Consider the following 27521-nt stretch of genomic DNA (forward strand, 5'->3'; position numbering starts at 1 on the left):
TACTTTTCAAACCTCAGTTTATCATGATAAATATGGAGATAGCGTACAGTATTCAAGCTCAAACGTCCATTAAACAATACAAAATTAGAGCAGAACAAACATGAATAAAAAATCAAGGGTGAAATCAGGTACCATGGAGGAGCAAGCATCCCCTGCCGACAGGTTACATGACCATGGAAAATAACGGAAAAATCCATCGACGATTCAGTGTGTAAATAATGACTTAACGATAAGGAAAAAACGTCATTCAGCATTTGACTCAAGGATGAATTGTATTTGTTCACAAGGTAATAGTATCGACCATAGAGCTTACGAAATGATGACTTTGAACGAGACTGCTTATATTCTTTTTTTTCATCAACCTGTTTGTCAATAATTTACCTCGTTTTACAAATGGTTCATACGTAGAGCATGCTCTTGCGTTTTGAATCAGCTGAAAGATATGAACCCCGTTGGTGATGAAAATATATTAGTGCATAAGTAAAGTATAAGTCACATTATAAAGATATTCATATTTGAAAAATTATTCATATGCCATGTTTGACAATAATGAGAGGAAAAGAAAAAAATGATCCTTAAAATCCTTTACAAATTCACTGAATATTTCATTTAGTCAAAAATTAGACAGAAAGAACATTCTTAAGGAAGCTTTTTTAAAAATCAGAATTTAACTTTTTTTATTGTTACATATCTAACTATACTGAAGGGAAAAAGAAACGCAGGGTAAACTTTTGAGGTGAATTAAATTTGTTTTTCTTATAATGCTTTTTATTAACACATCTTTAAAATCATCAATCAAGAAGATATAACCAAATTTTCGTGTGATTTTGTCTAATTATTCATGAGTTATTGAAGCTCAAATGACGATACCCCCCAAAAGGGAAAATTGAAAACTCTCATTATCTTCCATGTCCATCTCGTGCATTTGTCAGAGTCTTATTTCTCTTTTGCATGGAATTTCATCAGAGTGTTTATCTTTTAAACCTGGCTATTTTTGCATTGACCAGCAAAAAAATAAGTCATACGACGCGCGCATGCGCCTTTGAGAGGAATACAACAGTAAGTTGACTGGCTCAAAAAACCAAATTGCGGAATTTTTTCTTTCAAATTTCGTATGAATTTTATGATTATAATCGTGTACACTATAAATGGATGTTTTTGTGTAATAAGGTGGCGATTTAAGAGATGGCAGGATGAATAACCCGCTTGTAACATGATGTTTTGCGTTAACGTCAGCGTCACGGTTGATTGAAATTCACCACCCTCTCTAATAACGGCTAAAACGTTTTATGGGGGAAAATACAAGAGACTGCTTAGTAAACCGTTGTTGCCTTTTTCATTAATTAGGCAATTCAAAAACAAGACCCCATTGAACTTCCGTAAATTGTGCCAAGATTGCAATAAATTCATAATGTCTCTTAATATTGAAAAACGATGTGCACACCTCATCTGCATCAAATAATGCAACAAGAGGAAAAACACGTGTTATCAAATTATTTCAGCGTTTTCCCTACGTGACGTCATAAATTTAACGGTTGAGTAAAGAATACTGATTTTGATGCACAGTAACTTTTTTGACCAAAATTTTCCGTCATGTGGTCAAATTTTTTTTATTGCGTTTCTTTTTCCTTTCAGTATAGAATTCATTCATCCAATGAGTGTTAATTTGATAAACTGAATAAATCCACACTGAGAAAAATCCGATCAATTCAGAAGTCTAGAAATCTATAATTTTGTAACCTGTACAAGTATTTATTTAATAATTGAACGAATCGGGATTAAGCTTTCCGGATAAATTTAGTATATGCCCTTCGAAAAATAATTATAACTTAAAAAAAAATAACATCAATAATACATGTATACATTCTTTATAATTTCCATTCAACAAATCTTTCTTTTTTTGTAAGGAATCCTAATTAAAAAATTATATTCTACGTAGAGTAATTGTAAGAACTTTTTCAGTTACTTTCTTCTTCTTTGTTCATCCTTGTTCTCCATGAAGATACTTATATTACAAATAAACGTGACATTATCCGAGTACAAGTAAATACCCATTTCTTAAATATTTTTGCTTTTAGCCGATAGAAAAAGGACTGAAAGGTGACAGCTACCAATTATACAGTTTTATACTTCCTTAAGCACTTAGAGCTCTTGAAGAAATGGAAATGGTCCTGGGGCACAAAATCAATGCAATAAAAAAAATCATCCTTCCTAGTTTGAAAGAAGGCCACTTATCGACCGTGCATCACTGTCTTCAAATTTTCACTTGCAGCAAGATTGCCTTCTTAATAAGATACTTAAAAAAGGTATTTTTCTTCCACTAATTACCGAAAAAAAATTAAAGGCCGTATCTAGCATTTGTATTTTGTGTGGTATCAGCTATCAAATGTGAGAAACCAATACGATCTTAAGATGTTCTTATAAAACTCTTCAAAGTAAATTTAGCGGTAATAAGTCTGGTAAAACAAGGAATTATGCGTTTACATTGGAATAAAGTTGGATATTAAGAATCGATTTGGCGAGGATAAGGGTATATATGAAATAATAAGGAAACTCGAATAAATGCAATTTACAATGAAATTAGTGCTTTCTCTATCAGAAATGAGATGATTTGTGATTTCTTCCTTTTTACCTTTTTATCATTTTTATGATCTCCCACAAAATGAAATCCTGTCGTAAAATTATTAGAGAAACTTAAAAGATAGACTTTAACATGCTTGACATTCAATATCTTCTGGCGATTTCCTAATAACTGTCATTTATGTACTATTTGTCATTTTTAAGTACAGCAATTTACATGTTTCTTCTATCTTTTTATCTATAGACATGTTTTTGAATCTACAAAATATTTATATCTCTTCTTAAGGAAGTTTCCAATCAACCAACAATAATAAAATAAACAAACCGCAAAAGGGAAGTCATATAGTGTTTAAGAAGCTTATACATCTTCAGTAATTAAATGATAATCCGTAGTGTCTATTGCAAGAGGGTTAAAATCCAGAAACAAAAATTGACAATTAAATTTGATGTGTAATATTGACTTTTCCTAAGTAATAACGGCTAGAATCTAAGATTAACTAAAATTTAAAACCTTAATATTCTTACTAGGCTAGTCAGTGGAAAAATTCATAGTAACGAACACGTCTGGAAAACAAAGAGTATATACTAGTACATTGTCAATCATTATTTGAAAATAAAAATTATTTACAACAATATTGTGTAAGTCAGTGGAATTTATTAAGAGAACTATAAGTTTAATACTGCTCTCTACATTTTAAGCAATATTTCACTTTCATTCCTGTGTATATAAGATATTTCTCATTAAAATCAGAAATAAAAAAAACACTTCAGATTTTGACTCCATAAATAAAACTCGCAATTTTACTAAGCATGTCAGTGGTCAGTTGCAAAATTATTTTGTTCAAACATTTTTATAAAAGCCATCTGAAGACCTATATATTAATAATATAATAATAATAATAATATATGTAAGTTTGTATTGATTTTCTAATAATCCAATAAATCTTATATGCAAATAATAAATATTTAATAATTCCCATGATATAAATAGAAATAAAGAACAGTATACAAGCTCAAAGAGTATATAAAAGTCATTATTTGAAAATAAAAATTATAAAGGTCAGAACTATAAGATAGCTCTCTACATTTTAAGCAATATTTCACTTTCATTCCTGTGTATATTCCATTAAAATCAAATTTTTGTTTTGTATATTTTCGTAATGTATGAAAAATATTCAAAATTTTAAAAAACATTCTTTTTTTCTAAATTTTCTAAATTTCTAATCATAGAAAAAAAATGAAACACTAAAAAGGTTGATTTTGGAAGATTTAGTTTTTTTCCCCATAAGGATTATATAAGAAACACAAACCTCTGCTATCTTGCACAAATGTTTTGTAAGATACCTCAATTTTTTGTGAGTAAGCATATTAAAGTAGCAATACTTCAATGAAAAAATCTTAGAAAAATTAGGTATTTATGAGGAACGTATCAACTGTCCTTAAATACTACAAATCTGGAGCAGAGCAAACACGGCCCTCCAAAACATCAGAGGTGGGATCAGGTGCCATGGATGAGCGAGCATCTGTGTGCTCCTTATTATGAGCGGAATATGTAAGAAAAATCCTTGACAATTCAATTTGTATATAATGGCCCAAAAATTAGTATGAAAACATTAGTCAGCATTTGACTTAATGATAAATTGTATTTGCTGACAAAGTATCTACCAAAGAACTTACGAAATGATGCTGGATATCAATAGCGCAGCGTTATTATCAGTCCTATTTTTGTATTCATATGAATCATAATTTATTCAAAATCCTACAAAGAAGAAAACCCTTGCTTTGGGCCTCAACTGTAGACATATTGACAATTATCAAATATCAATCGTTACTCCTATTCATTTGTCAACACGATTTATTCCAGTGATCTTGATATAAAAGAAACCGCAGGGTCTAACATAGCTTTTTTATATTTGGATGTTTTACTTGAAAAATACTTTATTTGCAATTTAACGAGAAAGCTTTATGATGATTTTTAACTTTTTATTGTCCTTTACCTTACCTATGCATCAATACACCCTTATCACCTATACTCGAGGTTTATATCTCTCAGTTTATTCGATACGTAAATGCATGTTCTATGTATGAACAGTTTCATAAACAAAGTAAGTTACTGACAAAGAAAAAAAAGGAAAAAATGATATATTGTTTAAAGTCATCATTTCGTAACTTCTACAGTGGATACAATGACCTTGTCAGCGAATACAATACATCTCTAAGTGAAATGCTGAGTGATGTTTTTCATACTATTAAATGTGCCGTTTTGCATTACGTAACAACGTATAATGACAGCTGCGCTCAAGGTAACTAGTACGCGCCTTCCAACCGCAAGCTTTATGACTTCTTCTTAAAAGTTTCTTCTTATCTCTGATTGGTTACTCGTGCAACAGACGATTTCTGTGTCATTGTTGATAAATTGAGTTGACCAATCACACAGCGGGGGCGTGAATCGTTTACGCAGGGCGCGTCTGTCGAAAAAGATCTTTATGTAATGCAAAACGGCACACTTCACTGGAATTTACAGTTATTGTTAGGCCATTATTTACACAATGAATTGTCTTTGGATTTTTTCCGTTTTTTTTTCAATCATGCATTAAAAGTAGCAAACGGCAGGTGCAACCTGTCAGCAGGGGATTCTTACTCCATCAGTTCACCTGATCCCACTTCTGATGTTTTAGTGCGGTTTGATCTTCTTCTTATTTATATTGTTTGAATAAACTTTTGAGCTTGAATACTTTTAGTTATTCCCATATTTCATTTAACAGCTTAATATTATTTCATTACTTCTTAAAATATTTTTTGTAAATGATACAAGACTAGCTGTTAGGATTTCTCATTTAGCCCCTGACTATATATTTAACTATACCCTAAATGTTCATAATTTAGAGATTAAGAACGATTAGAGCGTTTATGACATCATTGTAACTTAAGTATTTACTTGCAGTCAAATTTCCAGAAAAGGAAACGCGGTTAGTACTGGATATGTAGCAAAATATCTCCTTACAATGGAAATAAACAATTTTGCTATAATACAGAGACAAATTACTTACATTTTTGTGCTGCCATGGACAGAATGGATATAGATTGAATTACTTAAGTTTTGGAATGTGTGGAGTGGAAGCACAGAATTAATTCTGTAAAATCTCAGCTAAAAGCCGACTTACCGCAATGGACTCGTCTTTAATAAATCGATTTGGTGATAAAAACTGGTCGGAGTATTAACAGATATTGCTTAACTATGAACAGAGAAAGTGACCAGCTTTCATCTGATACAACGTTTGAAATGTTGTGTAATTTCAGGCTTCTACTTTTTAAACTATATATTATTGTTCTAATACTTTGCATTAGGAAAATCGACTTATTAATGCATTTATCTACGCATTTTCAGCTGTTTTATGAACAATAAGATTAAAGAAAATTCCGATCGATTTCTAGAATAGTGAAGCTGTCAGCAATAGGAAATATTGTGATTAGGAAAGACGACAAAAAATGTTATACCATAGAATATACCACTTTGTGAGTAGTCAGCCAAGACTAACGACAGTTAGACATGTTTTCCCAGAAATTCATCCTTTCGTCATTTCTGAACTGTATCTACTTACTGTTTAGATAAATAAAAAAAAATCACAAAAAGTTTCACCTTTTTTAATTTTACAAGTATTACATTGCTTCAAAATAAATGTGATTCTTCATAAAAAACATAACCATAACTAGAGTCTGCTGAGAGATATATACTGCGTTTCAGACTAAATTATCATTGTCAGGAAAAAGCCAGCTACCGAGCTGTTGTCTAAAAAAAAAATATACACAAACACATCAAAAGTATCAACATCACCGAGTTTATCTTTACAATTTGCCTCGTTCTTTATGAATATTGTTCTTTATAAAAGATAACAATTGTTAAAAGGCAATTTACAATAAATCCGGCAAAAGTAATGAATGAAAAAAAATAGTGAACATAATGTAATAGATGACAATAAAAAAGTAGAACACATGAAAACTTTATAGATCATTAAAAAGTGTACTTGAACAATGATCTTTTTTTTAACTTAGAACTCAAAATTGGTCTTTTTTAGCTAAAACAACAAAAGCTCTGCGCAATTATTAGCACAAATAAATACCAAGTCGACCATACTAAGTTCTTAAATGGACTTTACGCAGCGTCTTGTTTGAACAAAATCGTGATTGATATGAAAATCTGTTTTTAATAAGTTGTTCAGATTTGTGCTTGCAAAGTTGGATAATCGTGAAATCTGTTCACATATCAGGAGGCTCGTTCTGTTGTTTGAGGGCGTTACAAGCTTTCTCAACCCGACTAAGTTTTTGTAAGAGTTGATTGATTTCGTTTGATCTCTCACGATGGGTCTTGGGAGAATCATCACGTGATGATTTTTCTGCAGCATCAATCACCGTTGGATTATCTTTCACGAAGTCTTCGTACAGTTTATTAATCTGTTGTTTTAGTGGGATTAAGTCATCATTGTTTTTAGGATTAACTGTGCTTTTCTCTTTTTCTTGCAGAATCCTGAAAGAGATATCATTTAAATCATATAGAAATAAAGTGGGCTTACAAGATTGGTAACACCTTTATTTCTACACATTAGCTAACCAAAAAGTTTCTTTTAATCTACTTCACCTTTGAAAAAAAAACTCTGCTTACGGTACCTTTTAATTTTATTGACAGCATCATGTCTGTCAAATACTTCACGTAATCAAGGTTCAAGATAAGAAATGCAAAGCATGCGTGAAATATGGCAAGAAGTATGCGATAGATTGACTGAGCATTGTTGTTTTACACCATTCGACAATATTTCAGTCATATTTCGGTGAATATCATGATAATTTACTATAAGTGTTAACATCAAATTTATTTACCACTACTTTCCAGCGAGTTAAATCATCACCTCATACAAATATAGGTGTGCAAACTACTAACCGTTTGTACTGCTGTATACTTGTGTTGACATGCTGTAACTTGGTAAGTACAGTCTTTGTCTCATGAGTGTCCATTTCACCGGAAGTGGTTTTCTCATTCTTTGAAGGTCTTGAAGTTTTGTCCAGAGTTGTTATGGATCCATGCATCTTGCTAACCTCCTCCGAAATTTCTAGCAGGGAGTTCCTCAGCTTACCAATTTCGTCATCTTTCTCAATTAGAATTCTACAATTTTCAAGTTATAACAAGTCTATTTTTTAATATAGGAAAGATGACTTAATTTTTTTTTTGTTTCACCTGAAAATTAAAATTACATGTAGATGGTTTTTATTGTATTTTTTAAAAATTAAAATATTTGCAGATTATGGAAAAAACCGCTTGTTATGTTTGTTATGTGAATAATTTTATAGCATCACCAAGACGTGTTAACATTTAAAAAACATATGTTAAGTGTTCTTTTAGGTAGGTCGTAATTTGCAAGACAATTGTTTTTATCTCTTTAAACGCTTGTTTATCTGGTTTTGCATGTCAATTTTTTTATGTAAAGAAGTAATTGATCAGTCAATAATAGTAAACATTCCTGGTATCGAGCCCCTCTCAATGTCAAAAAATAATCAAAGGTTTTTAAATGATCTCTAAGAATGAAACTGCTAAACGATTTCCGTATACGTTTAGGTTTTTTGGAATGAAATCAGGCAGCCAGTTTCAATAACACATGAAATATTGAAAAGCATCAATAAGATCATTAAGTCGTTGTAATAAATTTTTTGTAGATTGTAAAAATCTTTCTTTTTTTTCTAGGCGATATAAAACGTTATGTGATGATGATAATAATGTTGTTGCATACATGTATAGATTTTCGTTGAATATTAACCTCGTAGATGAGAAATAAACCATTAAATCTATGATCCGTTCCTCTTATTACTCACATTCCCAGTTTGCTGTTCTTCTCCTCCAACAGTTTGGCGCTCTCCTCTATCTGCGTGATCTTGTGGAGGAGGATGTCGATGCTCTTCTTCTCGTCCGTCACGCCATCTAGCGTCAGAGTGGTGGTAGTCCTCTCGGGTTTTTCTCCACAAATTCTTCTGTGCAATGACGTAATCGAGGTTTTCAGTTTTGATACGCCATCGACTATCATCTGCTCTAGTTCAGCTTTCTCTCGTAATGTTCTGCAGATTGTTACGAAGAACATACATTTTTATTATTTGATTTAATTGCAAGGTAAATGGTGAAAGTATTCGTTGATATTAATTCAACAAATTTATATTGCGAAATAGCACCTCCATCCTCTATTAATTGGTGTTTCAACTTAAATTTCTAAACCACATTTACCTGCTGCTAAAATCAGCAAATCATTTATCAATTTTATGAAGAAAGTCCCTTGCTTGTTGTTGTTAATACATGAAACAATTCCACCAGATAATTTTTATAATTATTTCCTTTAAATATTCTTAAAATAAAGTTAAGAAATTGACTGACGTATTGAGATTTTCCTGCAGCTCTGACTCCAGTTCCACGATCTTTCCCTCCATTCCCCGCTTCTGTTTATTGTACTGTTCCTCTAGTTTCTCTACTTGTCTGTCCTTGGCTGCCTTTGTAATGGGTTGTAGTCCCTTTAACCTATCAGGCAAAAGGACAAAACAATAGTCTGAAAATCAAAGACTTACAAACTCCTCATGCATAGTGAGTATGAAAACTTGCTTACTTTTCTTGTTCCTTTCGTAACTCTGTTATTGTATTCCTCAGTCCCTTGTTTTCGTCACTCAATCTGTACCAATATGAATAAAAATATATGAAAACATGGAATTTTGTCTTCAAAACTAACAGACAATAGAGTTTATACCAATTTCATTAATTATTCGTAATTATTTGTGACGCTGATACATGGCTTTGTCTTGTCCGGTCATCATTCAAAACGTTATCTAAGTAGAGTGAACAATTTAATGACAGAATCTGTCTCAGAATTTTCCATGCTATGCCTGTTTGTTATGATTTAGTTACATAATCAGTATAACAGCAGTTCCTTTCTAGACCATAAATGCGTTTGGATTAAGTTTTATTTGGACATCCATTCTATTGGCATTTACTGTTAAATCTTTCTTTAGATGCTTGTTTTTTGAATTTGTATAGCTAATGTTCTAAGTTCGGAACTTCTTGTTCATTCACCTTTTTAATTCTGAAGTTTGTGATGCCTTTTGTCTCAGAAGTTCATTCTCCAGACCCCGAACCTTCTTAATTATCTCCTTGAAATCATCTGATTCGTCTGTTTTCTTCGCCAGTGTCGTTGGTGAGCGTCCATGTGTGATGCCGGTACTTTCGCGGGCTATTTCTGACAGTTTCTGTATTCGAAGGTGATCAAACAGTCGTCCAACCGCTTTATTCAGATTCTTCACTTCATCATTGCCCACACCTACCGCCTGGATTCGTCTGGTAAGTAGAAAAAAATAATAAGCATAACAATTAGAGACGATTTCCTCCTGAATTTTAAATAAGGAATCGAGAAAAACAATGAAGAAACCAAAGCTTTGCAGATATATTAATTGAATGCAGACTTTAGTACATGTAAGATAAATATTGTAGCCTGAAATGGTTAAAAATATCAAATTAGAGATATAAAATGTTAACATGGAACGTCCTTTCAAGCACAGATTCAAATAAAACAAAATTATTAAGTGCCTATAATTAGTAGTCACAGATTTAATACCTAAATTAGATAAAACTCATTGTATTTAAACAGAAAATTCAAAGCAAATGTTCATGCTTGTTCATTATAAGAGTTATCAAATTTTAAATAAACCCAATAACAAATTATGCAACATGGATTAACAAAATTAGTTTTTATCTTGTTCATTATAAGAGTTATCAAATTTTAAATAAACCCAATAACAAATTATGCAACATGGATTAACAAAATTGTTAACTTGTGTCACAATGAGTTAATCAAAAACGTATTACTGCGCTTGACGTTATTTTTAAAATAAGCTGTTGAAGCCTTTTTCCGGGGGAAATATTGCTCATTGGACTGAAAAAATAAAGGTAAGGTTTAATATACTTGTATTTACACTGAGAATCACTTCAATAGTAACACGAAATAATAAAATCATTTATACAAAAAAGAACAAAATGAAATTAAAATTAGATTTTAAAAATGTAAAGAATATTGTGGGGAAATAGCCAGCAGGTTATCACTACATGATTGTATCACAATTCTGTGTTGTTTGATTGATGTCTTATTGAGTGAATTGACGTATTGCTGTGCATTGCTCATTTATCCTTGAAAAAGAAAAAATATTGTTTCTAATGTTTCTACCAAAAGTTAAGTCATTGAACCTTTGTCTCGGTTAAACATTTTACGCCAATATTAAATTGTCGTTTGAGCATTGTCTTACTTTTGTTTGTACGAAAGAAATTGATATCATAGACGAGAAAGACCTGAAAGCTGATCGCATGTTTGTAATTGATACTTTATTGTGAAGCACATGTCACTTCATGAGACTTTTACAACAAAAGTACAGCTAATTTATGGTTTATTTATATATCTTTAAAAGGATTGCAAAGTCCAGTAGCAATAACGGATATCTTTTAGGAGGTAGACTTTACCGTCCCTAGTTATGCTTACGTAATATTCGTGCAATCAGCTCAATATGACGTAAAATTTACGTCACTCAATTCTTGATCACTATTCAACTAATGAGATAAAGTCTCTCTAACCCAAAAGGTCAGAGTTTATCCTTGCACTAGTGTTCGACGAATAAAAGTGACTCTTGCATTCATTTAAAGAGTCCTCAAACATTACTTGACTGATTAGGGCTAGTCTAGAGTTCGCTGGGAGACTTGGGTGTGTTCTCGCATTCCATCTTTCTCACTTTCTACCATGCTAAAACTTTATATGCCCTACCTCTTTTCTGCTTCTCGCTTTGTGTCCCCGATCACAGAAGTGGTGGATCTTTTAGGTCTCTCTACCAGTGGATCTGATGGAGGCTTACTGATTGTCTTGTTTGTGGAGTTCTAAGTATGAAAAAATAAGTATTTCAAATATGAAAAAAGTATATGAAGCGAACAAATATACCATTAGGGAAAGGGTCCATCTTTTGTTGGTTATGAGATAACCGCAAATTAATGCTTTGTGATATCATTTAAAAAAAAAACATAAGCATTTTTTATATGAGGTGATTTTTTTTTCCAAATTTAGATGAATGATAGTTTCTTTATCGTTTCTTCGTTCTCGTTGCTTGGATGAATGAGTCCAGTATTCTGAATTAGTATATGGACAACTACTTACGGATAAAAACTCTTTCTTAAGATGAGTGAATCCCGATTTGACGTTTTTGAAAAGTCCTTCCTTTTTCAATGCCTTCTCCAGACCAATTAGAGTTTGTCTAACGTCAGCTGGCGTTGCATCACCACTCATAACCTACGTCAAAAAGTAAGGATTAGAAGATTGAAGATAGGTAAAATTGGTCTATCGAAAAATTGGTTTAGAAATTCAAGATGGGAGCGAGCATTCCGAGACAAGCGGAGAAATCCTCTGTAACCCTATGAATAAATTTGATAGACAGAATACTCCGTAGTCAAAAAAGGATTAACAATTGGTAGGTACTGTGGAAACATCAATGTTCGTGGGAGACTAATGTAGATTTCGTGTGTCACCATTATATTCGAAATATACATGAGTTAGCATCCCCACAAACATTTAAAACAATTATTTTGTGAATGAATGCGAGTTACTCTCGAAATAACGTTTCCATGAACCAAGAAAATATTACAATTGATTAAAATAATTGATTATATTTCCTTGCAATTAATGTCATTATAATACTGTAGAATTTATAAAACGGTGAGTTAATACGAGGTTTTTGAAATCCTTGTGATATCAACTTAACTGAGAGTAGTCTGCTTCGGTTTAAAAAATTCATCTTTATCAGATTGTGGGTATATTCTTGTTTCATTAACTTGCTTGTCAATAATTTACCTCGTTTTAGAAATTGTTCATATGTAGGGTCATAAATATATACACTCCGTATGCAGGTGGAGGTATATTTGCAATATGAATAAGAAAAGTTGATGTTTATCATAAAGCTTGGTGTTAGATTACCATCAATGTCTTTTTGTCATTTAATTTATGTGTCCCTTTGGTATCTTTTATAGTCAGTACAACATCTAATTATGAAACAGATGTAGAAGACTCTGCGTTGTCGTTTATTTCCCTTTTTTCGACTTCACTGGGATATATCGAGACCACATAAGATTTTTCACAAATTCTGCTTCATATGAAATATATTTGCAAATTGGGAATTCCAATAGATTAGAAAAAAGTTCTGAGTAAATACGAGGAAATGACCATGGGATGCTTCAGTTTAAAAAAAATCATCTTTTTCAGATTGTGGGGTAATAAAATAGCGGATTAAATATAAATGAAAGTTGATTGAATGACAAAATTATATTTTCAAATTGGGAAAAAAGTTCATCTAAGAATAATAATCAAATTGAAGCTAAAAATTGAATGACAAAATGAATCAGAATAATAATCAAATTTTTTTGATAATACATAAGGCACATGAAGTAAAACGCTTCACACCCGCGAATAAACAGAATACGTACCCTACTTGCAGTTAATTTAAATTTCTCAAATTCCTCCGCCACAACTCTGGAATGAAGGGACTTCTTTTGTGTCAAAAGATCTCCAAGATGTTGCTGCAGTGAGGAGACCTTTGATTTGTAATTCGCCATCTAATAAAGAAATGGTTAAGTTACCTTTAGTTTTCCACGACAGTAAAATATATCCTATTCCTTGAGCAAAGATTCACAAATAATGATTATTTTGGTCCGATTTTCTCCCCATTGGCTACTTTTAATATGTCTCAGACAAATATGAAAATGCTTGCAATTGAATAAACTGTCATACTTACAGGTAATTTACTCATTTTTATATTAATCCACTAGACATGCAATGATAGAACTGAACAGTAACAAGGTGAAAAGTTGTTTTCTAGTTCAATACCTACTCAAGTCGATTGACACACAACACAAGTTATCGGGTTACCAACACAATGGATTCAGTGGAACAAAACCAGAAAGAGAAAACAAAACAATGGTCTATTAGAATTTGTGTGCCAAATTATAGCGACCATAGGAGACCAGAGACAATGGAGGGTATAGTGTGACAGAAATGAAAGGTGGGACCTGTTACCTGTGTTCCTGTTGGTAATACATAGACAATACATGTCTAATAAAGTCCATACAGAACCATACAGAACACACGAAGGTGTCACCTTCATCTTAATTTTCACTAATTAATTGTGTGTTAATTGTTTGTTTCGGCTGGAAGAAGAGCACTGGAAGGTCGTACCTTTACCCCATTATTTTTGTACTTTTGTTAAGTGATTACAAATTGTACATTGAATGAAGGAGTGACTTTAAAAAGTAAAAGATTCAAAATTAAAAGATCAATTCACGAAAACGAACAGAAGTGATCCAGAAATTAAACATTACTTACATTTAATTAATTATATATAACAGACGTATTATTAACAATAATATCAGAGAGTTTCATTTATATAACACACGTTTTCTTTTCCGTGTGAGGTTCATTGTATTTTGTAAAATTTTCTTTTACTTTAAACAAGCAGTTATTAAATGTATCGACACATTTGATGCATACAAATGAATTGAATGTTGAATAGGGCGAGGAAGTGATTAAACAATGATTATATAAAGATTTTCTTTTTGGAAACTTTGTCCAAAAGTAAAAAATGAGAGTCACAGAAATCAGAATGTCAGTGAATAATTTATTTATATGCTATTAATATGAATAACAAGGGTGACTTTTTTTTTCTTTTTACAAAATTAATTTGGCCGCAAAAGGATTATCAAGAAATTATCTTAAAAACTTAAAACAAAATAAAATTTCAAAGCAAGAAAATGTTTTGCAGATATTATGCTCATCGCCAATCTCATGGCGATTTTGGTACAAAACCTAGGCAATTAAAATAGAAGTGAAAAAGAATGTTAACTCAGTTATTTTCCAATCATGACAAGAAGCAAGAAGCATAATTGGTGTGACCGCTTGGCAGGTGATGCCTAGCCTCCATGTCATCTGATCCCACAACTGTTTTTTTTGGAGGTGCTTAATTGTTCTGCTCCAAATTTGTATTGTTTAATGGGCTTTTGAGCTTAAATACTGTTCGTTATCTCCATACCGGTATATTTATGCAGTAACGTAAGAAAAGCAGTTTCTACATTCAATAAGACAATAAAACAAAAAGCCAATAAAAATACAGAAGGTTAGTTAAAGCGAGGATAACAAAACGTCGTCAATCTCACAATGTATTAAAGAATATACGAATTCTGAACGGAGAGAAAACTATGGTTCCCTGAAAACACCAGAAGAAGAAAATGAAATTGGTGCCTAAAAGGAGAAAGCATCCCTTGTCGACCGGTGTCAAACCTGCCGTGTGTACCTTGTATTGATCAGATAGATGCAATATGTCAAAATTGTATGAAGAAACAATGACATTACATTGGTATGAAACATGGCAGACAATATAAGTTAAATGATTTTGTATTGCAAATTCAGATAAGACAAAAATCAGAAATAAGTTTATTTCTTGAAGAGATGTAAACAATGTCTTACTTTAAGGATTAAATCTTTGAGCAAGGAAAATGAAAACACATTTTATTGAAAAAAAATTAATACATGGTTACATATGAAAAAATATAAGTGAGAGGTATGAAGTATACAGACATACCCATAGTCTAAGAACCCTTTCATCCACATTCTCTCTCGAGGTAGCCATTTTTGACAATGTATCATATAACCTTCAGAAGGACATAGGACCAAACACAAATACTGATTCCATCGACTGTACCCACTAACTGTCACATACCCGTACACAGACTTTTAAACACATTGTTTTCTGACTAGATTACCCTAATTAATACAAGGTTTTGTGTTATCAACACCAATTGTGACAATCTGCAGCATATTTAAATTTAGATGCGTGCGATTTAATCTGCCTGTCCCATTTCAGGCTTGATTTGTTTTGTATCTTTTGCAGGTACACGGTTAACAATTGGACGAAAACAGAAGCCAGGGATTAGAAAGATATCACAAAATGTAAACAATTCGGTCACAGAGTTTACAACAAACCAATGCCATAACTTTAAAAAAAATTATCTCTTCTAGACTTAACAATTTCGACACTAAATGTCCAAATGCATATTTGTAGTTGTATGAGCTTTAATATAAGAACAACGCCTTTCGTTTTGTTTTCTTGGTATGCTTTTTACTGAATTGTTCAGCAAAATAGTTTTTTAATGCATACTAATTTAAAATGTTGATTGATTGCATAAAAAGTGTATGTCTTATTACAATAGTTAAAAGCACCACATAAACACCAAAAGCAGATGAAAGTGGAATATTTTCTACAAAAATAAGCAGAAGTCATCCCGTTTGTCATTCAATTTAAATGCTAATTGACCTTTATCGTTTATAATCATTAAATTACCAAAAAACTTTAAAATCTCAAAAATAAGAGTAATATTTCATAGTTAATCAAAGTATCAACGTATTTTTTCTATAGTTAACTGTTAATATACTATGGATATATATGGATATGTGGATATATACTATACTTACTGTAGCATATACATGTAGCATAGAGACTGTAGTAAATTTTTGTTAGGATAAGGAAACACTACTCGTACATATTATTTACACATTAGAGTATAGGAATATAGGTTTTCACTCTGTTTGATATAGTACAAATCAGCTTAAACATCTTCCTTTTAACCTATACAAAGTACCAGTAGTAGAACTCGTCGACTGACTGTTAAAAATATAATGAATAATCATTTTTTGGAAGGGAGAGGGGTAAAAATATGAATTAAACAATAATCATTTCTTAACATAGATAAACTAGAGTACATGTATTGGGATGTGTAATTTTTATTTTTATACTTCAAAGAAGGATCTTGGGATATGTAACGATTATTTTTATCTTTTTGATAAATTGAAATATATATTATTATTACACCTCGTTTATCCTTTGGATGTAGATCAAGTCCAAAGATCTTCGATCATTTTTCCCAAGCAATTTGCTGGATAGCACAAAACAATTACAAAATTGAAGATCTTTGTATTATAATTTGGATATGCAAGATATATTTAAATGCAGTTCTACGACATTGTCGTGAATCTTGAATAACAAACTCTCCTTGCGTTAATTCTTGGTCCGCAGTTATTGTTTCAAGAGTACTGTGCAATAATATATTCACGAAGTGGTGTGAATCAGATGTGCATTCTCAAAAATTCCAAAGAACTTTTGGACAATTTGAAATCACAAGATTTTACCATATTCAACAACTTAAAAACTTACGACTTTTCAACTCTATACACAACCATTCCCCACGAAAAATTAAAGTCCAGGCTTTTTGATATCATTGACAGCTGCTTTTTCAATAAAATTGGAATTCATTAATTTACTTACTTGGTCATTGGTCATTTGAAAAATTATTTTGTTAAAACACATCCTAATTGCACACACAAGTACTCTGAAATTGACATCAAAAATATGCTTGAGGTTCTTTGTGGATTTTGGATAACAGGTCTTTCAACAATCTATTGGAATTCCCATGGGTACCAATTGCGCTCAGTTATTAGCAGACCTATTCTAATATTCATACGAAGGAAAATCTTATGCGTGAAAAGAAAACCCTAGCTGTGGCCTTTAACTCAACATTTAGATATTTCGACGACGTATTGTCAATTAACAATGGTAATTTTCATTCCTATGTCGATACGATAAATCCTGGTGAGCTTGAGATAAAAGATATTACAGAGTCTGAAACATGTGTTTCATACTTGGATATTTTACTTGAAAAGGACGTTAATGGTAATTTAACAACCAAGCTCTGTGATAAACGTGATGACTTTAATATTTCTATCGTCAACTTCCCTTACTTATACAGCAATATTCTTTCATCACCTGCATTTATATATCTCAGTTTATTCAATTACAAGAGCATGCTCTAAGTATGAACAATTTCTAAAACGAGGTAAATTATTGACAAGCAAGTTAATGAAACAAGAATATTAGCAGTCTGTTTAAAGTCATCATATCGTAAGTTCTATGGTCGATACAATGACCTTGTCAGCAAATACAACTTATCATTGAGTCAAATGCTATCTGACGTATTTAATACTTATTGTTATTCCATTATTTAAAGACTGACTTAACGATGGATTTTACCGTTATATCCTGATCAAGACAAGGAGCACACGGCGGGGGATGCTAACTCCTTCATGGCACCTGATCCCACCTCTGATGTTTTAGAGGTCCATGTTTGCTCCGCTCCTATTTTGTATTGTTTTATGGATTATGATATTGAATACTGTTTGTCATTTCCATATCCTTCATTCAAAGATATATCAAATTCAACTGCATTTATTTTTTTCTAAAAAAAAAATTGAATTTTTCTTTGCTTTAATATGAGGTGTGAGATTTTTAACAAGGATTATTTTTGAACAATTTTCATTGTACTTATAGAATACTTGAGTAACTCATTAAATTCCTGCTCTGAAATTAATGTTATTCTATTGAAAAAAATTATGTTCCTTAGTTCTCCTGCTGAACGACTGAGCTTTTTTTGTTAAAAGCAGGCAAAGACATAGAGCATAATGTAGAAGTGAAATATATGTCATTTATTAAGTAAATGATGAAAGAAATAAAACACAGTTTACTAAATGGGGTTCAGAAAATGTGAACTCAGATATAGAGTATCACACATCTTATATTGCACAATCTGACCCCCAACACCATGGTGACATTGTAACATGATGTAAATGGATAAAAGGGGGTCACCCAAACTATAATATGAATTCAAACCCTGTAATTTTTCAAAAGGTACAGTATTCCTGTATTACATGTTGACCTTTATAAACATCATAAAAAAGTTATCTCTGAAATTAACGACATAACAATCAATGGGAAAACACGTTGTTTTTTTTTTCTTTTCGTATATTTAAAGCTTGTTCATTATAATTTTACTAGCAAAATTGGAAAATCATCTGGTTCACAAAACTTTAATCCCTTTTCATGCTTTAAAACTTTGAAATTTTGGCATTTACATAATCGCATAAAGTATTGATATTAACAACATTTTCATCAAAACTGTTGAAATAATAATTTCTAAATTAAGCTTGATTACCTTGGCAGTGGAGGACCTGGTTGTAGCGCTAGACATGATTAATAAAAATGAACAAAAAATAAACTTTTCTGGTTAAGTTTTAACAAGAATTTAGAAATATGGGTCATAAATAATTTTGTTTGTCATCCTGAAAGCGAAATCTCCACTAATTGATAATTAAATGGTAAGAGTATTCTCAGTCAATCTTCCGTGATGTGACTTTATTATTTTTTCCGTCTTACTACCCGGTTAAAGACACTTGTTTGAGATCAGTGTCGATCTTATCTCCACCTGGGCAAGTAATCAGCTGATCAAAATTGTTAAAAGATATAATTGATAAGCTTTATAATGTGTAACAATTTCAAAGACATTAAAATTTAAGCATATTTTCTTAGAATGTCAAAATCGTTTAAATTATTAAATTCTTTCAGATGATTTTTCTTATCTGTTTACATGAAACTGTTTTTTTTAATTCCATTTTTAAAACAAGTATCGATTTTTGTAACAATAACTTGAATAATGAATAATGGGTCTGACGTCAAATGTTTGTCTGGGTTGTCCGACTTGTGGTTGTAAATATAATGACTTTATATTTTCAAAGGTTAGGGTGATCTGTGTATAGATAATGTTGACAGCTGTTTTTCACAGATGATCAGACAGTGGCTTTCTCTGACGAGGGGGAATCAGTTCATTTTAAAGAAAAACATAAGATACACAGACTTGTAGCTATTAATAATGATCAAATGTCAAACGGTGCATGCTTTAAAGTAATTTTTAATAGGACATATCAAAGAAATGTGTTGTATAAATGCGCAAATAAATTAACTTATTTTTTGTATGAAAAAAAAACAACTTTTTTTTCAGTCACATTTTATGAAAATTTCATATTTTCTATTTCTTTTTTAAAAGAAGACCAATCACAACTCTTTATGCTGATTTGATGTAAAAATTAGTTATGTTTTACAGGCAGTGTGAATCATTGAGACATTGTGCAGAGATTTCAGTCTGCTGTAATGCATTTTTCCTTTGCTTTTATTAAACACGGAGACAATAATAATCTATTTCGCTTTTTCATTCTGATGAATATTTCATCTATGATAGGAACCAAATAGAAAAGTTAGTGCTATGACTGTTATTGTTAAAGCACCCTCTCCTTAAAACACTTCTACTTGGTGTTAATGCATGTATACATTATTTTTGTTTAGCAATACAAAGAAACTTTCAAGATTTGAAAACCATGTCAATAGTTGTCAGTATTTTAAAAAAATGTATTATACATAAATCCAATAAGTATGGATTATTTACACATTTAGGTCATTTTTCTTTCATAACACACTTTAACCGAATATACTTAGTATATGCTTCATCAAAATGAACTCATTACTTTTAACCAACAGTTTTCAATGTTTCCAATACAAACTCTTTCAAGAAACTGATGACTACAAATTCAATACATCATATTAAAAGAAATTTACTTGAATCACTTCTGATTATTTTCAATTTTTCTAAATAAAAGCGACCAACGATAATACTCAAAAGTCTGATTGCACTATATCATTTTGCAGCAGAGCAAACACGGACCTCTGAAAAAGGTATCGGATCAGATACCATGGAGCCGCAAGTATCACCTATCCGTAATGAGTAGAAGGGAAAAACCCTGGAGACAATTCATTGTTAAAATCGTTTATCAATTGATATGAAATAGTCAGACAACATTAAACCCAACGAAATATTGTATTTGCAAAATATTTCATTGTATAGTGATAGAATTTGCGAAATATTGATTTAAATGAGACTGTCCGTATCTTTGTATCATCAACTAACTTGTCAAAAGCATTTAAATATGCAAAACATGTTCTTGAATATAGAATCAACTGTAAAGTGTCTAGTTTAAAAATTGATACTTTTTATTAATTTGTAAACACTGTCTAGAGGTACAATAATAATGTCAATAGTAATGACAAATTTAAGAACGAATTTGAAGTTTTGTCGTTTATCCAGTTAATAATAAGTAGATTGGTTCATTATCTAAAATGGACAACAGGAGAGGGTCAAGTAAAAGGAACAAGCAAAATACAAGTATTCAATTCTTGTATTTGTTATAGTTCTCAGTTCTTGTATTTGTTATAGTTCTCAGTTCTTGTATTTGTTATAGTTCTCAGTAAGGATGATGATGATTGAAACGAGGTACTCTGCATGAAATACGAAAAAGAAGAACAGTACTGTCAGTTAATAATAAAACTTCATTGAATGAAAAATGTGGCGGTAACAAACAGTATTCCAACTCAAACGTCGATTTAGAATTACAAAATAAAAGCAGAGCTAACACGGACCTCCAAAGCAACAGAGGAAGGATCAGGTGAAATGAAGGAGTGAGCATCCCCTGCTGACCTGTCACATCCGCCGTGTGTTCGTCATTTTTTGGGAAAAAAGATAAATCCGTCGACAACTCTGTGTAAATAATGGCCTAACAATCAAAATGAAAATAAGTCAGTCTCCATATTGACTTATTGAGAAATATATAGAAATAAAGAACATTATTCAAGCCAAAAGTCTATAAAACAATGCAAGATAGGAGCAGTGCAAACACGGACAGTAAGAGCAAGAAAAACAAGGGAAAGTAAAAAGTAGAAACTGTAAACGTAATACATTTAGCGGTGTATTCTATTTAGCGATTTTAGTGGAAAGCATCGTCCGCTAAATCAAGTACATCGCTTAATGTCTTTTTAATCATACATTTATATATAGCAGATTTAGATAGGTTAAATCAAATATACACTAACTTGTTGAAACATTATTTTACGCCAAATATCATACACTAGTATAAAACACTTACAGTAATCTAACAGACAAAGAAAAGAAAAACAGAATTTGAAAAGAAATTCATCGAAACGAGTTCTGAAAAAATTAGGTTAGGGAGCAAAATAATTGAAAAAATAACTGATAGACTATAATTGCTCACAAGGTCATTGTATGGATCAGAGAACTTCCGAAATGATGACTTTAAACAAGACTGCTGATATTCTTGATTCAGCTACTTGTTTGTCACTTACTTTAAAGATTGTTCATACGTAGAGCATGCTCTTGCGTATCGAATCAACTGAGAGATATAAACTCCGTATGCAGGTGATGAAGGTATATGGCTGCATAAGTAAGGGAAGCTGACAATTGAAAAATTAAAGTCATCACGTTTATCATAAAGCTTTGTTGTTAGATAATCATTCACATCTTTTTCTAGCAAAAGGTCCAAATATAACACAGATGTGGTATCTTTTATTTCAAACTCACAGTGATATATCGTATCGACAGTAGAACGAAATACTACAAGACTTGAACAAAGGGAGGATATGGGATCAGATGCCACTTAAGTATAAAGCATCCTCTGTTACTCTCTCCAAAAACTTTGCTATGCTTTGGTAGACAGAGAAATCCGTGGTCAATCCGTGCTCATAGCTATATTTCTTTTGTTAACAGCGCCTGACCTTTGATATGACACCTTTAATAAATGAACTTTACATATAATTTCATCTACAAGAGATAATTAATAAGTATGAGGTATAACTGACCTACCTTCGGTAACTGAGTTGGACAATTAACTATATTTTCCTTTGATATCTTTTTACAGTTCGTTACATTATCAGTTTCAGTTTTAGCTGTGGAATCAGTCTCCATCTTTTTTACAAGTAACGATCTAAATCAATTCTTGGTTGTCTATGATTGAAACAGAGTAAGGTTCTGTGATTTTCAGCCAACTGGTTCTTTTTTAATGAGATACAAACTGAAAAAAAATTCCGATCGGCTGTGTGGAGTTCTTTTTAGCAAGCTTCAAAAATTACAATTGACTCACGTTACGGATCTCTAAAAACAAAACTAAACACAGATAGAATTAATTTTGGAATGTCAAAAATCAATGATTGCAACTTTTCTGAGGAGAGAGGATGATCGATTAGGGTTCTATATTGATCATCACTTTCAAAAAAGAAAATATCTTTTGTTCTTATAACCAATAATCTACTGTAATTATTGAAATAAAATGTTAAGATTACTTCACTATGAGTAACATAGTAAAAAATCATATGATCCGAGTTTCAAATCCAATCACTGTTTTTATGCCATTTGACAGCGATTAGAGAATCGACCTTCTTACCTTTTTCACATTCTTAATTTTTTCTGTTATTTGTTAAAAAACAAATAAACATGATAGTTTTGATAAAGTTGGATTGCAAACGCTTCATTTTCTCTCTTTTTTTCAGAAGCCCTAAGAAATCATTGAATTTCGGACCTTGGGGATACAGGAGCGAGGTAGAGTTACGTGAAACTGTTTTACAAAAAAGTAATACAAACCTTTATATACTGTTCGTCATCTCCATATCATTCACTCCACCCGTAATTATCATATATATTTATGTTGATATGATTTTGAAAATATATATTTCAAAATGTAACCTTGAAACCAAACCTAACTTCAAACGATATATTTTTAAATTATTAATTTCCATCTATCAAATTTAAAGAATTATGAAAAATAAATAACTTCTTGTCTTTTAAATACCGGGTAAATACGTTTAAGATCTATTAAAAGATGCCAATGTCTAAAACTAAAATTATTTTGTCATAAAATATTTTGTCATAAAAGTTTTCCATCTGTGTGGATAATTTAATGAATCTTTTTGTTTTCAATAAATTGGTTCGAATTGCATCTCAGAACATGCCAGGTTTGAAAAATATCATTAGTTTTCCTATTTTATTAGTTTTGAGGCTTGTGAGTCAAACCATTTTATAGCGCTGTAAATTATTTTGTTCCATATTTTGTGTAACTAATCGATTATTCAAAGAGAGATAACTCTTATCACTGCAATTTTTTCGATATCACAAAAACTGCTGGGTAAATCGAAGAGGGAAATTACCTTTCAGACAATTACATACTCTATCATACTGTAACTTTTTTACGTTCTGGGTTTAACCTTTTTTATCTTTTAGTGTGTAAGACCAAAATTTACATTTAATCACTTCCAGGATAATGTTTATCTCAAGGTTGCTTTTACAACTTCCGTGATTTCCTTTGCAGACTAGATATCCTAATCATGAACAAATGTTAGGAAGAAATGAAAATGTATTATCCATAAACTAAAAAGGCGAAGAAACAAACTGTGGTTCATCACATTTTGTATATATTGTTTTAAAGTTATGATGTTTATTGGGGGTTCAACTTAAAATGCACGTATGCTATACCATGTGAAAACTACAGGACTTAAATTCTTATTCTAGTGTTATTATATTTTTTAGGAAATTGAAACCAACTTCTAATAAATTTTGAATTTAAAAAGCGGGTTTTGAAAGGCTAATAAACAAACAAATATTGCTGAATTTAGCAAATACTTTACCAAGCCCTTATCTTTAATCTTTACAAAAATATAAATTGCTGTAAAAGAGATAAAAGAGAAAATGAAGAAGTAATGTGCTATCACATTTTCTTAAAGTGGTGTAAATTACATGAAACTTTAATAAAAACTCAAGAAAAAATTTAAGAATCTTTAAAATAATCAAATTCTTCAAAATCTTCTATTTTTCTACTCTTTATATAACAACTACTTGCGATAAATTAAAATCTGAGAACTTAAACTAAAATTAGAGATCATAGGCAATTGCTTTATTAATTTATCAAAAACGGAACTCACTTTAATTTCCACATCTTGTGATCGGTCATCAGCAAAATAACTTCGTTAGAAAACACTCTGATTGTACAGTAAGTACTCTAGATCTGAAATTATCTTTGTCGATACGAGTATCACAGTGAGCTTGAGACAAAAGATACCACAGAGTCTGACACATCTGTTTCATATTTGGATATTTAACTTGAAAAAGACGTTAATGGTAATCTAACAACCAAGCTATATGATAAGCGTGATGACTTTAACTTTTCTATCGTCAACTTCCCTTACTTATGTAGCAATATACCTTTATCACCTGCATACGGGGTTTTTATCTCTCAGTTGAGATCGGGAGGCCCGGGTTCGATTCTCGTTGGCGGCGCCGCGTCAAACCGAAGACGTAATCATAGGTAGTGACTGTTCCTTCGCCAAGCGTTCGGCACTAGAAGTGAAAGTCACGGGTCTTTCGAATATGACCTTAAAAACGTAGGTCCTGTGTCACGGTAGGCGTTGGCACGATAAAGAACCCTCACTGCTCAATGGCCCTGAGTGCCGAGTATAGGTTTAAATTTGAAGCCCTTCACCGGCAAACGGTGACGTCTCCATATGAGTGAAAAATTCTCGAGTGGGACGTTAAACAATATACAATCAATAAATCTCTCAGGTGATTCGATACGCAAGAGTATGCTTTGCTTTACGTATGTACAATTTCTAAAACGAGGTAAAATATTGACTTAAAAGTTGATGGAACAAAATATTAACAGTCTCGTTTTAAGCCATCATTTTGTAAGTTCTATGGTCGATACAATGACCTTGTCAGCAAATACAATTTATCATTTAGTCAAATACTGATTGACGTTTTCATTATTTACACAATGAGTTGCGATAGATATTCCCGATCATAACAAGGAACACATGGCGGGTGTAATCGGTTGACAGGGGATGTTCACTCCTCCATGCCACCTGATCCCACCTCTGATGTTTTGGAGATCCGTGTTTACTCTGATCCTATTTTGTATTGTTTTATGGACTTTTTAGCTTGAATACTTTCGTTATCTCCAAATATTTCATTGATATTAAAGATTGCTGGAGTTCCCCTGACATTTATAACATTTATATAGTCACCGGAGACCAAACACTCTCTTAAAATTGCAATGGACACTAATTGATCTTGTCTTTATATTCCTAAGAAGCAGAATTTATTCAAATGCTTCCAAATGAGAAGAGAATTAAACTTGGTGTGACCTTTACTTCGACATTCATCGGCGATGTTTTATCAATTTACAATAGTAACTTTCATCCATAGGTCTACTCGATATACACTATTTCTTGTGAACTTGAACTGAGAAATGCCACAGAGTCTGCTACCTTTTTATATATTCAGATGTTTTACTGACAATAGACGATGATTGACAATTCACAGCTAAGTTTTATGACAAATGAGAAGACTTCAGCTTTTCCATCGCCAACGTTCCTTATTTATGTAGTTATGTTCCACTATCACCGACTTAAGAAGTTTTTCTCTCTACCCAAGAAACCCAAAAGCTTGTTCTAAGTGCGATCAAACTTTAGAGCGAGCAATATTACATATTGAAACGTTGATGATACAAGGATTTCAACATTCTCCTTTATATTAGCATTTCGGTTTTTTCCCAGTCGTTATAATGACCCTATTTTTTGGCTAACTTAATTCATACAAAATGGTTAGGCTTTTCTTTTGCACTAGAATTGACCACGCAAATTATCCTTGATAAATTTATGGGTATAACGGGTAGACCTGGGATTTTTACTCTTCCTAGGCGCCTCAGGAATTTCAAGGGTCTGTGTTTCATTTCCTTTTATCACTTCTGTATTGCTGATTATTTTTTTGAGATCGATTGCTGTTCGTTATCTTTATTTTTACATCATGATAATTTCCATTAACGATATACTGTTGAAAGACTCCTCATAAGGCTACTATAATTTTTTTTTATTTCCCAGTTAAGTTAAATTACATCTGTATCTGTTTTAAAGATTCTTAAAAACAGACATAACAAATATCAGCTAAGACCTTTGAATTTTTTCAGCAACATTTCTTTTGCATTTTGAAAAGGAAAAGATATTTTATAAATTTATGTATTTCTCCCTATATTTGTTTATCACAAAACAAGTCTGTAGTTTTGTTATTACTAAAGTATTACAAATGCAAAAACCAAAAAACGTAGAAAATTATCTCGTAGATTATTTGACATATATACATCAAAGGTTTTTTCCAAAGTAAATTTCGCAAGTCATGATTTCTTATCTTTTTCTTACGTTAATTGGGTAAAAAAGATGTCAAAATGGGGTTTTCTTTTGTAAATTTTAGTGGTTTTGATTTTGCCTGCTGCCTCAATAAATAATAAAAATTACTGTGTATAAAGTTTCACTTTCCAATGGGTAGAATATTAGAATGGGAAGCATTATCGATTTGGTCTATTATATAAACTTTAAATGGATTGTATGTCTTTCCATTTAAATGTATAGCCTTTAAATTCAAAAAATAAACAAGTAAGTAAGCGATCGTACAATAAGATTAAAATTCGTCAGAAATGGAATAGACTTTATGAGAGGACTTTTAAAATTTGCCCTTTAACAAAGGAACCATTTATGATGAAGAAAGGTAAACGTTCGTAAAATCAGTTTCTATTTAAAGACATCAAATACATATGGGAATAAACTTAATGAAGATAAAAACAACATACTAAAACCCTTTTAAGAGAGAATAATATTTCATATAAAAGAATTCTCAAGAAAAAGTAAATTGCGCATTCAGAAAGTAATCGCTCACGGTAATTTCTTCTCCGATCGCTACATACTTTGAACTTTGTCTACCGGCTGCAGAAGAGTGTCTTCTATAAAATATTCATTGTCCATTAGATAACTGTTATTGACCGCCTCGTGCACGCTATCACCTGTAATCGTCCACAAACAGAAACCCACAGGTAGTGCAATCACACCTGGCTCAGGTGTGAATTGAGGTCCATACCTGTCCAGAAGGAGGTTTTATATTGATTCATTAATATTAAAGTGAGACTCTTCTTTTTGTTATTGAACGGGGGTTTGGTAGTTTGAGCAAACGCGGAAGGGGGACTTAGGATTGCTTGTACTAGGACCTGCTATCAAAAGAAAATGCTCAGAGCAGAATATTT

General features: G+C 31.6%; 1 protein-coding gene across 3 annotated transcripts; it reads right to left on the reverse strand.

Annotated features, from left to right (window-relative positions):
* Nucleotides 1-6209: 6209 nt before the first annotated feature.
* LOC134230957 (uncharacterized) lies at nucleotides 6210-18761 on the reverse strand. 3 transcript variants are annotated; one of them, XM_062712818.1, is made up of 10 exons: nucleotides 18722-18761; nucleotides 13115-13243; nucleotides 11796-11927; nucleotides 11412-11521; nucleotides 9680-9940; nucleotides 9219-9281; nucleotides 8993-9133; nucleotides 8443-8682; nucleotides 7517-7738; nucleotides 6210-7105 (listed from the first exon to the last, which is right to left on the reverse strand). In XM_062712818.1, exons 1-10 carry the CDS (start codon nucleotides 18755-18757, stop codon nucleotides 6838-6840), a joined length of 1602 nt encoding a protein of 533 aa, XP_062568802.1. In that variant the 5' UTR covers nucleotides 18758-18761; the 3' UTR covers nucleotides 6210-6837. The 3 variants fall into 3 exon arrangements, with proteins under 3 accessions (XP_062568802.1, XP_062568801.1, XP_062568803.1); XM_062712817.1 differs by lacking the exon at nucleotides 18722-18761 and adding an exon at nucleotides 15262-15401; XM_062712819.1 differs by lacking the exon at nucleotides 18722-18761 and adding an exon at nucleotides 13423-13889.
* Nucleotides 18762-27521: the final 8760 nt, after the last annotated feature.

Source organism: Saccostrea cucullata, unplaced genomic scaffold (genome assembly GCF_032062105.1).
Source record: "Saccostrea cucullata isolate Sc308-1 unplaced genomic scaffold, CSIRO_AGI_Scuc_v1 ctg496, whole genome shotgun sequence".
Lineage (NCBI taxonomy): Eukaryota > Metazoa > Mollusca > Bivalvia > Ostreida > Ostreidae > Saccostrea > Saccostrea cuccullata.

Excerpts from the sequence above, each read along its gene's own strand:
- LOC134230957 (XM_062712817.1), bottom strand. The coding sequence starts at position 15,309 with ATGGCTACCTCGAGAGAGAATGTGGATGAAAGGGTTCTTAGACTATGG. Across the intron at positions 9,134-9,218 it reads TTACGAAAGGAACAAGAAAA|GTTAAAGGGACTACAACCCA; the intron begins GTAAGCAAGTTT and ends TTTGCCTGATAG. Across the intron at positions 8,683-8,992 it reads CTGCAGGAAAATCTCAATAC|AACATTACGAGAGAAAGCTG; the intron begins GTCAGTCAATTT and ends AACAATCTGCAG.